The sequence below is a fragment of the Telmatherina bonti genome, assembly GCF_933228915.1.
Source record: "Telmatherina bonti genome assembly, chromosome: 3".
NCBI classification, from domain to species: Eukaryota; Metazoa; Chordata; class Actinopteri; order Atheriniformes; family Telmatherinidae; genus Telmatherina; species Telmatherina bonti.
Genome location: NC_136621.1, coordinates 16829277 through 16841233, shown reverse-complemented (window position 1 = coordinate 16841233; position 11957 = coordinate 16829277). Strand labels below are relative to the sequence as shown.

The 11957-nt window shown below is 39.0% G+C and overlaps 1 protein-coding gene across 1 annotated transcript; it reads right to left on the bottom strand.

The window, feature by feature from the left end:
* Window positions 1–220: 220 nt before the first annotated feature.
* On the bottom strand, window positions 221–9934 carry LOC306774370 (ras-related protein ORAB-1). The gene is made up of 6 exons (XM_079264392.1): window positions 9774–9934; window positions 3167–3239; window positions 2994–3089; window positions 2807–2902; window positions 2462–2593; window positions 221–1318 (listed from the first exon to the last, which is right to left on the bottom strand). The coding sequence occupies exons 1-6, from the start codon at window positions 9785–9787 to the stop codon at window positions 1121–1123; spliced, it is 609 nt and encodes a 202-aa protein (XP_079120518.1). The 5' UTR covers window positions 9788–9934; the 3' UTR covers window positions 221–1120.
* Between the last annotated feature and the right edge of the window lie 2023 nt (window positions 9935–11957).

Here is an 11957-nt window from a genome sequence, read left to right as displayed (position 1 = left end):
GAGGAAACTCATTTCAGCCGCCTGTATACGAGATCTCGTTCTTTCAAATGCAAATTTCTACATTACAAAATATTTTCCATGTTTCTGTATGCGTCAGCCTTTCTACACTAACAGCTGGACGGATTAGGTTAGGTGATGGCAATCATAACAGAGTTTTAGCAAACTTTTCCACTTCCTGAGCACAGTTTTCAGACAAAAGAAAGGAGAGCAGAAAAATCTGTTTGGTGTCATAAAAGTTTTTATGCATTTCACTTTTCGACCAACTTTTCTCTGAAATGATAACAGAAATGACTTTGTTCAGTCTGCAGAGTGATAAAAAAAAACAACACCGGGACGAGATCTTATCAAACATCTCCTTCATTGTTTTAATAGTAGACATTGTGCCACAAAAATGTCACGTCCGCAGCCACCAATCACGTGCCAAGATTTCTAATTCCACCTACGTTTCATGTCATTTGCTTCATCTGCACAATCTGAAAATCACTTCTTACATTTATGTATAAATATATACAGTTTATATTCATTGTGAGCTGGATGGTGGCGATGCCTCCGGACGCAGCACACAGAACCAGCAGAGCGCACACACATATTTACACCAACAGGAATGTGGAGCCAAGGCCTGAATGTGATGGATCTCCTGCCATGAAGGCACATGGACTGCGGGACGGGGTGGAACAAAGGAGCGCGTGATGAGCTGGAGCGTGCACGCTGCTGGTTGGAGCGTGTGCGTCATGGGAGGCGGCGTTGGCCGCAGGTCGTGCTGCTCTGCGCAGCGGAGAGCAGCACGACGCCGCCAACAGCAGCTCGTTTGGTTGTTTACGTCACACACGGTTAAAAACTGTTTACATGTGTTTCTCCAGAATGAGTGTGAATCAAAGAGGCCCGGGGGGCGGGGAGGGGGGGGGGGGGGGGGGGGGGGGGGGGGAGTTACCATCCTATTGCTGACTTAAATGGGGGGTGGGGGGGGGTCCTGTGGTGTTGGAGCTGCACACACAGTTACACAGCGATTTGCTCAGAGTCTGCCTCCTTTTCCTCCTGCCTTCCTTCCTGTGGAGCATGGTAACATTGAGACTGGTCGTGGGCTTTTGGGGGGAGGGGGGCGGTCGGCTGATTTGGACTCTCAGCAGCAGCCTCCAGATGAGGTGTTGACCGGCTTGCTCTGGATCTTGACGTTGGACTTCTCAGAGGCGCCGGCCGTGGCCCCAGGACCCATCCTCTTCTTGATCTCGGCTGCCATGGTCATGAAGGCCTGCTCCACGTTGGTGGCACTCTTGGCACTGGTCTCCAGGAACGGGATCCCCAGGTTGTCGGCAAACTCCTGGGAAGGAGGACAGAAAGCATCATGGCAGATGAGCTGACCCGAGTGGCACCAGCCACACCAGTAGTAGTTTTGCCCTGAGAAACTGGTAATAGCAATTTTTTTTACCCGTTTAACTGTTATTAACTTTAACTTAACCGTTGTAAACTATTACATCACATCAGCACCAAGTCAGAATTTTTATCACTTAATTTGTTTTATTAACCTGCGTTTGGTTAAAGAGACTGTATTAGGGAATGATGTACTTTGGGGAATGGGGGGGGGTTCTCTCTGTCCTTGTGTGTGTATGAGTGTGTGAAAAGAGCTTGCATCTTTGTTTTTGAATGCCTTGTTATCTACTGTTTGTTTTAATCCTCATGACTTGATTTTATCTTGTAAAGCACTTTGTGTTGCCCGTGGCAAGAAAAGTGCTCAAAAAATAAAGTTTGATTGGACTTGATTATAGCAGTAACATTTTTAACAATTTTATAACAATTATTGTTATCAAATGTATAAAGTATTAACGGTTTTAAGCTATACCATCTACCACTATGACAGCATTAATATTAATAACAACTATTAATAACAAGGCCCCCATATCGCAGCTCACTGCTCAGTGGTGAATGTACTTGAGATGGTCCTATGAGCCTAATTCCCCTATTGGGATTAATAATGTAAAAAATATTTTTGTCATTATTATTATTGCAATTATTACCAGGAGTTAACTTTTCCCAGATTATTACCTATTAGTAACAGATATTTTTCAGATGCAGTTAGTGATAAATTATCCTGCATCAATCTGATCAAAGCAGCAGTTAATTGATCTGGTGACATGCACACCTGATGGTTCTTCATTAGAAAAATACTGAAGCTGCTTTTCCTGTTTCAAGACGAGAGAAAGATTTTAAATCGAGATTAGTTTAGCTAGAAAACAGGATCAGACCAGAACCTGACTGCTCCAAATGTTAGTCCAAATGTTAATTTTACAACAAGGAGTTAAGTTTTATTTTTTCTGTTCCTGATATTCTATGGATGGACTGATTGATGTGTAAATAAATGAGTAAACAGGAGCTTGAGGCTGCACCCCAATCCTGATGTCTCAGACTAAACAGAATGATGAGGAGACTGCTCATCCCGCTGAACGACGGCGTGCAAGTTGCTTACCTTAGCGGTGGTGTAATCCACAACCTTCTTTGTTGTCAGGTCGCACTTGTTGCCGACAAGCAGTTTGTTGACGTTCTCGCTAGCATAACGATCAATCTCCTGAAGCCACTGTTTAACGTTGTTGAACGATTCCTGAGAAAGAGACCACGCACTCACCTTTAAATCTGATTATGATAAAACACCAGAAGACAGACAACACTGATGACCAAATCATTAGCTGGGGCTTCTTCTGAGCGTTGCATTGTGGGTAACCTGGTAATTTTGTCTAATAAATGTGAGCAATCAAGAGAACTTCTCCTATTTCATTTCTATTTTGTTTTTCCTTTTTCTGTTTGTTCAGCCCACCTGATCAGTCACATCGTACACCACAATGATGCCGTGAGCTCCTCTGTAGTAACTGGATGTGATGGTGCGGAACCTCTCCTGGCCGGCCGTATCCCACTGAGGAAGAAAATTTGAGCTCATTAAACCCAAACATCACACACTTCACCCAAACCAGCTTCTCATCAGAGCACCAGGCCGCTGAACTTACAATCTGCAGTTTTATGGTCTTCCCGTCCAGCTCGATGGTCCTGATCTTGAAGTCCACACCGATGGTGCTGATGTAGCTCTCTGTGTATGTGTCATCCTGTGGTGGAACAGACAGGTGAATGTGATACCTGCAGCTGATATGCCACTGACACATGAAGACATTCAGTAACTTACTGCGAACCGGAGGAGGAGACAAGACTTTCCAACACCAGAGTCACCAATCAGCAGCAGCTTGAATAAGTAGTCACTGTGAAGACACATGAAGGATTTCACTTTGTCTGATAAATACTGACGTACTGATTTATTTCTGGCACAAAGTAAAGAAGGAAATCCTCCTGACTGAGGACGATAGAAAGCAGTGTCACTGAGCGTAACTAATTTAAAGCTGACTTATAAACATTTTCAACTGCTTTAAAGTACAAGTATTATCATTAAGGCAGGTTACCATTGCAACATTAATCCACTGGTTTTATTTTAAGACTGCACAGAATCAACCAGTCAGCATGCACACATGAGCAGGAGTCACATGACAGGAAATAGGAGGAGCAGATTCCCACTCAGGCCTCAGATAGAACCATGTCCATCATCTTCAGCAGGAAAAACTGGCCTCGAAGTTCAGAAACAGGAGGAGGAGGGTCTAGTTTAAAACAGAACTACAGTACGGGTGGGTCTGTTTACTGGTGAAGACCGGAGTCATCCTCTCTGTCGCGATAAGTTCCTGAGTTGGACACTGAGGCACAGTGACTTGGTTTGCTCATAGCGCTACCACCATGCCCGTCATCGCAAACTTCGTTATATTTGAAATTTCTTAATACTGATGAACAGCAGGAACAATGAGTAGGTTTTCCTCAGGAGGAGGTCACAACCTGCAGTTTACAAAAAGATCTTCCTCATTCAGCTTCATCCTTAAAGTTCACATGAATCAACTTTCTCGTCTGATTATAATTAACCGTTTAAACTTTTTTAGAAACAACAAACTGTGTATTGCTTCCTCTTCAGGAGATCTACAGTAGTTTCCAGGCATTTCTGTTCTGTCCAGGAGGTTTACAACCCAGCCACGAATTGCAAAGTTTATGCAGAGACTATTGTAAACCTACAATTTGTGACCCAGCATAACACCATCATTTATCACATTTTCATCATAAAAAAAAAAGTTACCATCACTAATATGTTGAAAAGTACAAAAATAATAATAATGGTCCTGCATGGCTGGAGCAAAGCCAAAAAGACATTCTTAATGAACATTGATGCCAAAATCCAGCTGAATTTGAGTTCATTTTGAGAGAATAAGTAAAAAGTAGAATAAATAACACAAACCTGCTGTAGAAAAAGTATAAATATGTTTCGGTGCCAATATTTTTTCTCCTTAAAAAGGCAAGACTTTAGAGAATGATATGCAGATGAGAAAAGGCTTGGTCACTGTTGATCTGTGTGTTATTCTACAAAGTTGTACTGGTAGTAATAAATTCTGTTGAGTTATTTTTGTTGGCCTTTATGGTACTACATCTATTGATATACTTATTTTACATTATTTTTGTCTTTTAATCTGACAACTGAAGCTGTCCTGACTGTCCTGTGACTGTCTGGATATATTAACTGGGATTATAAAGGTCCATCTTCCACATGTGGTTACATATTAAAACAACAACTAAAAGCATTCAGAGAGTGCAGACTCCCACCAATCTATCGGGTCACTTACCCAAGAAAAACCCAAATGGCCTTGCAGCCCACCCAGTTACCAACCCCATGCCAATGTATACTTCAAGCAAATATAACTATCTATTTCCATCACTGGGATGTGTTATTAAGGATTTTTGACACTGGAAACATTGGCTCAGGACACCAAGATGAAACAAATAACCAATAGCAGATTAGCCATCTAGTATTTATTTATTCATTGCAAATCATTCTGAGCATTATCTGCAGAGTTACAAGATGTAATGGAAAATAAACCCACTCTCCCAATAATAAAAGATGCCTTTTAAAAAGTTCCTAATCCTGTTAATCCCTCTACAGAACTTGCAGTCATGGTGTGAGGTTATTAACCCTCAGAAACATCTATGGAAACTAAGACAGAAAAAAGAAGAACATTTTGGTCCTTCCAGGTTTCTAAACAATTGTTTGACTTCATGTGTAAATAAACGTTAACAATGATCTACTATAATCTTGTTCGCCAGTCTAGCTCAGTTACTTAAATGACTTTAATATAAGACTTTCTACTCCGATTCCCCATAACGCAAATGTGGAGGAATGAGGAGGTTTAGGATCCTGGGGCACAGCTGAGTCTGTATATGTTTTGGTCACTGGTTCTTCCATTCAGAGGTGAGTATTAAACACAAAAATGATTTTTGTTCTGTAATTTAAAGAAATAAATATCAATATTACCACTTAATTCCAAATAAATTGATGTAAAAGCAGTAAAAAGTGCTGCATGTGTAAAAGCCTCTTAGAACACAAAGCTATTACATGTATGATCTTAAAGGGTAGAGAAATTCGAGTGAAAAAAAATTAATGTTTAAGCATTTTTGTATTTTGTCCATTTGTAATTTGTGTATGTAATTTCTATATATTTGTGTGATTTTGAGCACACATTTGGAAGAACCCAAAGTTGCACACAACTCACTTTACAGATTGCAAATCAGGTTCTAACCACACAATATGGAGGTGAATCTCTCTCGACATTGCAGCAGTAAACTAACTGAAGAGAAATGTCAGTATGATGCACAAACACTAATAATTAATAACTTGGATCATTACATTCTGCTGAATAGGGAATGGGAGCTGTTAAGCATTATGGGTCAAGCAGAGGGTCGCCATGTTAGTTTATTCCATCATTCATAGGGAGTTGGGACACGGAGTATTGCTATAAAAAAACATGCTGAGAAACCAGAAAGGAAAAGGGATTTAGAGGGACATGCTGACCAACAAGAACAAGAGAACATTATCTCCAGAAAACAGGAGGACAAATAATGTGAACCCTATTGATTAAAACCAAGGCATGGAGGAACAACATGAAAAACTACAACGGGTTGCCATGGCAACATCTTTGCCTATTTGTGGTGTGTCTACACACCGGATCAGTTTAGAAAGTATAAATGCCTGGAGGCTCACGTCCAATTTAAAAACTATCGATGCAGAACCTGCATGGCCGAAAAAATGGAAGACAACAACGCGATGATTTGCGCAGTTATGTGAAGATGAATCTGGGAGCAGCTTGCTGCAGCTAGCCTTCATCAGCTATATCAGATGTTTCCAATGCAGATGGTTTTCATACTAAGCACTAAAAGGGTGATAACATTTACCACCACTTACAGCAACAGTGCCAACTATGCGAAGATGCAGTGTAGAGGAGCATTTTCATCTATTTTTAAAAAGTAACACACAAAATGAGGGAGACTTGAAATGGTAAAAAGTCTGAATATTTAAAGTGTCCTATTTATAAAAATTACTCCGTTGTTGGTGCTGGTCTTAAATTTTGATGAGCTACATAAAGTATAATTCTGATACATTACACAAGTCTAAACATTTTGATCACAGGTATCATTATTTTTATTATCATTATTATTATTATTGTCACTACTACTACTACTACTGTTGGGTCTGCTATTTGGGAAAGCAGAAAAGCGGTGAAAAATTACTCCATGTCTCTTATCTCCCCCTTTTTTATGAGGCACTGGAACACAGCAATGAAAAAAAAACATTTTTAGTCTAAATTGTATCCAAAATAAACAAGCACAATAGGATGTACTAAATGCTACCAAAAGTTATTGTAGATGCTGATATGTCCGAGATTACCCATGATGCACTTCCAATGACGGGAAATTTGCATTCCCAATAATAATAATAGCAGTGTTGCGATCTGTTTCAGTCTCAGAGGTCAGTGTTTACAAACCCACTTCCACTTAAGTTGGTACATTGACTAAAATATATTTAAAAAAAAAAAAAAAAAAAAAAAAAAAAAAAACCAGAAGAGAATTATTTGCAAATCCTTTGACCTGTATTTAATTGACTACAATGCAAAAACAAGATATTTAAAAAGATATTTAGAAATGGGTGGCTGAGACATGCTCCAAAAAAAAAAAAAAAAAACGAAGCTGGGACACGGGCTACAAAAGACTGAGAAAGTCGAGGAAAGCTTAGAAAATCCCAGTATGTAACATTCAACAGTTGAAAAAGTTCACTGGAAACAGTTGAGCGCCATGATTGGGTATATAAAGAGCATCCTCGAAAGGCTCAGTTGTTCACAACCAAGGATGGAGTGAAGTTCACCACATTGTGAACAGCTGCATGAAAAATGCATTGTCTAAAGTTTATAATATTATCAATACATTAAGAGAAATTGGGCAAATCTCTGCATGTAAGCGGCAAGGCCAAAAACCAGCGGTCTTGCAGACGACACTGCATTAAAAACCAACATTATTATGTAAAGGACATTACCACATGGGGCTCAGGAACACTTCAGAAAACATGAGTTAACACAGTTTGTTTCTACAACAACTAGTGCAAGTAAAGACTCTACCATGCAAAGTGAAAGCCAACAACACCCAGATATGCCACTAGCCTCTCTGGGCACAAGCTCATCTGAAATGGACAGACACAAAGTGGAAAAGTGTGCTGTGGTCTGACAAGTCCAGATTTAAAACAGTCTTAGAAAATCATGGACGCCGTGTCTTCTGGGTAAAAATAGAAAAGGATTGTTATTAGTTCAAAGTTAAAAAGCCGGCGTTTGCGATGTTATACTGGTGTGTTAGTGCCCATGGCATAGGTAACTTACACATCTGTGAAGCCACCATCAAGGCTGAAAGAGACATTCAGGTTTTGAAGCAACATGTGCTGTCATCCAAGTGACGTCTTTTTCAAGGACATCCATGCTTATTTCAGCAAAACAATGCCAAGCTTCATTTTGTATGTGTTAGAACAGTGTTAAAAAGGTGTAGGTACAAGACTTTTTTCCAATGGTCCCCCACTGAAATTGTGTGGCCCATTATGAAGGGAAAAATAAATGAACGACAATACAGACCCCAGACTGTTGCTCAACTGAAGCTGTACTTCAACCAAAATGGGAAAGAATTCCACCTAAAAAGCTTTAACAATTATTGTCCTCGGTTCCCAAACGCTTGCAAACTCCTTTATTCCTTCTGTCATCAAGCTTTTAAACCCTAGTGTAAAGTTTAATGTCTTTTTTCTCTCAATTTTAAAAATGTCTGTAATTTCTTTATTTCTGCCATTGCCCTTGTCACTTTGTACTGTTGGAAGAACTATTAACACTTTATGGCTGGATCCTCTCATGATGTGTCCTGTATATTGACTGATATGTGTTAACTATGTGTGTGAACACTGTCCTGTTTCTTGCTGCGGTCCATGTCTGTGAACGGAAATGAACTTGGGGATGAATAAAGTTTTTTGACTCTGAATCGAGTATTGTGAAAAGGAAAGGTGATGTAATACAGTGATAAACATGCCCCTTTCCCAGCTGTTTGGGAATGTGCTGAAGTAATCAAATTCACGACAATAGAATAAAAAAAACAAACCTTGAAAATGAAATATCTTGTCTTTGTCGTGTATTCAGTTTTAATATAGGTTAAAAAGGATTTACAAAATCTATTGTTTATATTTACATTGCACACAATGTCCCATCTTAATTGGAATTGGGGTAGTATTATCTTCACAAAACCAACTCAAACTAAGTTGTTTTTTGGCATCACCGTGCATCAGAAGTGTCTTCTTGGCTTTATTCCAGCTATAAAGACAATTGTATTTGTTCTTTTCAGACACACAAAGAACTTTCTACTTTTGTGAAAGTAGTTTCATTTAAATAAATAAATTGAGCCACTACTTACAGAAACTTTGATTTTTAGTTTTGATTTAGAAAATCAGACAGATGCTGCTTTGTCTGAAATATTTTTCTAGGCAGAAGAATATTCAAATAACTACTGATGATCTTAGTTTAGCTCATAACATTTTTGCCGAACAGGCCCTCATATTGACCCTCATTTGTTCTGTTTATTACTTTTATTCACAAGCATATACCAGGTTTTAGTCAGTTTTCACCTTGATTAGTTTCCATTTCTTTTTGTTCGGTCCAGATGTTCTTACACAAGCCTGAGTTTTTTTGTTCTCGGCCTTGAACAAACAGAACCCAGTTGGTTAATATCAGGTCTTGGAACACTTTTTAAGAAGATCTGTAAAGCATTAATAATTGCTGAATCAGTGGATTAAGAATGATCCGTGTCAGAATTGTTCTTTAGTCGCAGTCACGCAGTGAAGTCACAGTTATTACCAAACCAACTTCCTGTTTGTAGGGTTCAGTCACGGCCCGGCCCAGCTCACACAACTCGGGTTGGCTTGTGTTTATACATGAATGCTGATGTGTGCCAGCAGAATCTTGTCTGTGTGTCAGTACCGTAAAGTTACACCAAGCTGTCAGTGCCGCTAAACCAGCAGAATAACGAAACCATCGGAGTAGCGTTTAGCTGTTAGCATGCTAGCTGCTAGCTCCAGTTTGCTATAAAAACGAACAGACAAACATAGTAGACACAACACGGATAATTCCCTCATTCACTCGACGTTTTGTTGACCGAAACATGTTGACTGAAGTCGGTTTGGTGACATTATCAATCCTAACAGATGCTGCGTATCGCTGAGTAACCGAGGACAAAGCAGCTGACGTTCATTTTGTGCTCAGCCTGCCGGTCCGCCCGGCTAGCTGGCGTTAGCTTAGCACGGTAGCACTGACAGCTCAGCCGGACCTGTCATAATCCACACCACAAATCATACTTACTATTCAGGATTCATCGTTGACTACTGGATGTAATCTGTTGTTCCTGTGAATGCAGCTGAAGGTTCTCGCGGATTAATCTTTAACTGGCCTCGTAGTCACGAAAAGACACCTTTTTTTTCGCCAAGAACTGGCTAAACTGGTCAGAACAGTGTAATCGAATCAAATATGGCTGTCTGACTACAAGCTACCCGGAAATACCCGCCAATGGAATCATGGGTAATGTAGTTTAACATCAGTGGGTGTTTTCTCAATCTGCAGAGGCTCTGTTGTGAATGGGGGTCAAATAAATTCAAATTTTATACAAATAGCCCTTTTCATACAAAAAGTAGCATGGGCTGCTCTACATAAAAACATATCATAAATAACATTTTTAAAAACAAAAACTAATCATAGTCTCTCTCATTTTCACTCCTACACACATACACAACATGACTCCACACACCTCCCTTGTGACTTTTTCACTTAAATACTTTTTTAAAGAAACAAATCTCTGTCTTGACATAACTCTTATGAGTGTGCTGCTAAAGGGGTAAAAAGTTCAAACTCAGAGTGGAGGCATGCAATGTTAAGATCTCCAGTTGAGCAGTTCTTTCCTATCCAGTGTTAGGACCAACTTTGTTTCTTTTGTTCTCTGTTTCTTCATTCTTTGTTTGTTTCTTTCTCTTCTTTCTTTTTAAAAGCACTGATACATAAGTAACAGTCTACGTTCTGTTGCTCTTGGGGATGGTCCCTTTATGATATTGTTTCTTTGAGGAGGTGTAATAATTTGTGTTGCCGTGAAACTAAAATTATGTAAATTTGAAATAAACTTTTTTTCTTATTGTTGAATCATAAACACTGACCTTAACTGAAGTAAGTGAGGCCTGTAGGTCCTTAGATGTTGCTCTGTGTTGTTTGTGACTTCCTGAATGTCTCGTCATTGTACTCCTGGAGTAATTTTCAAATGTCAACCGTCCCTAGGAAGGTTTACCACTGTTTCCATTTTACTCCATTCGTGAGTAATGTCTCTGCCTGTGACTCGCTGGAGTCCTAAAGCCTTACAAATGGCTTTGTAACCCTTTCCGGTCTGATAGATTTAATTGATTTTGTTTCTGTTCGTAAATTTCTTTGGATTCGGATTACTTTTTCAGTTAGGGTCACATAGGTTTGGATGTCTTTTTTCCCTCCATAAATGAAATTCCCATTTCAAAACTCCATTTTGTGTTAACTTTGGTTGTGTTTGTCCAATAGTAAAAATTTATGATAATCTAAAAAATTTAAGTGCGACAAATTTTCAAAACAGTATGAAATCAGGTAGGGGGGGAAAATAATTTTTCACAACACAGCATGGCCACACAATATGAGAAAAACAACAATACAATACAAACAGAATAATACAATACAAACATTACAATCGAAGTGTTTTCCTTTAATGTCCAGGTGATCATTTTTCTCTTCATCTATATGTTTTACATCCATAATTTTAGAAACAATACAAAAATAGAACTGAAAATGTACATAATACACCTCATACATATACATACATATTTATATATTCTGTTCTTTACATCAGTAAAAATATGGATCAATGTATAAAAAGACAAACTAATGAATTGAACCTATTTTTTTTTTTTTCATTACACAGTTATTATTCCAATGAAATGATCGTCAGAGCACGATGAAGAGGAGGCTTCAGGCACTTTCTTTCACCAGCTGATCAGAGCCAGCTCTGGACAGATTCACAGGACACAAAGACAGACAGACAGACAGACAGACAACTAACCCTCCTCATCACACAGAAAAATGCCATGTGGGATGCTGTGGGACATTTCTGATTGCCACAGCAGGAAGCTGGATGGGTTGAATGTGGACCTGGAGGTGTCACATGTTCATCATGTTTAAACATCACAGATGATGTGAAGCTGATTTTTATCAGAACACAGAAATAAAACTAAAACCTGCGTCAGAGAAAATGACGCTTCTATAAAATCTTACGCTACAAAAAAGAATATGAGAAAACCTGCAAAGTTAAAGTAAAAAATAAAAATACAGAAGTTTAGTCTCATGCTCAATGAAGCCGAATATCAACGAGGATGAGATTTTGTTTCCACAAACAGGAACTACAGATTCTTCAATTTTACAGCCATGTTCAAAAGAAAATGCACCCTCTTTCATTTATGAGGTTTTTACATATCAGGATGCTTT

Excerpts from the sequence above, each read along its gene's own strand:
- LOC306774370 (XM_079264392.1), bottom strand. Across the intron at positions 2,594-2,806 it reads TGTACGATGTGACTGATCAG|GAATCGTTCAACAACGTTAA; the intron begins GTGGGCTGAACA and ends TCTCTTTCTCAG. Across the intron at positions 1,319-2,461 it reads TGGATTACACCACCGCTAAG|GAGTTTGCCGACAACCTGGG; the intron begins GTAAGCAACTTG and ends CCTCCTTCCCAG.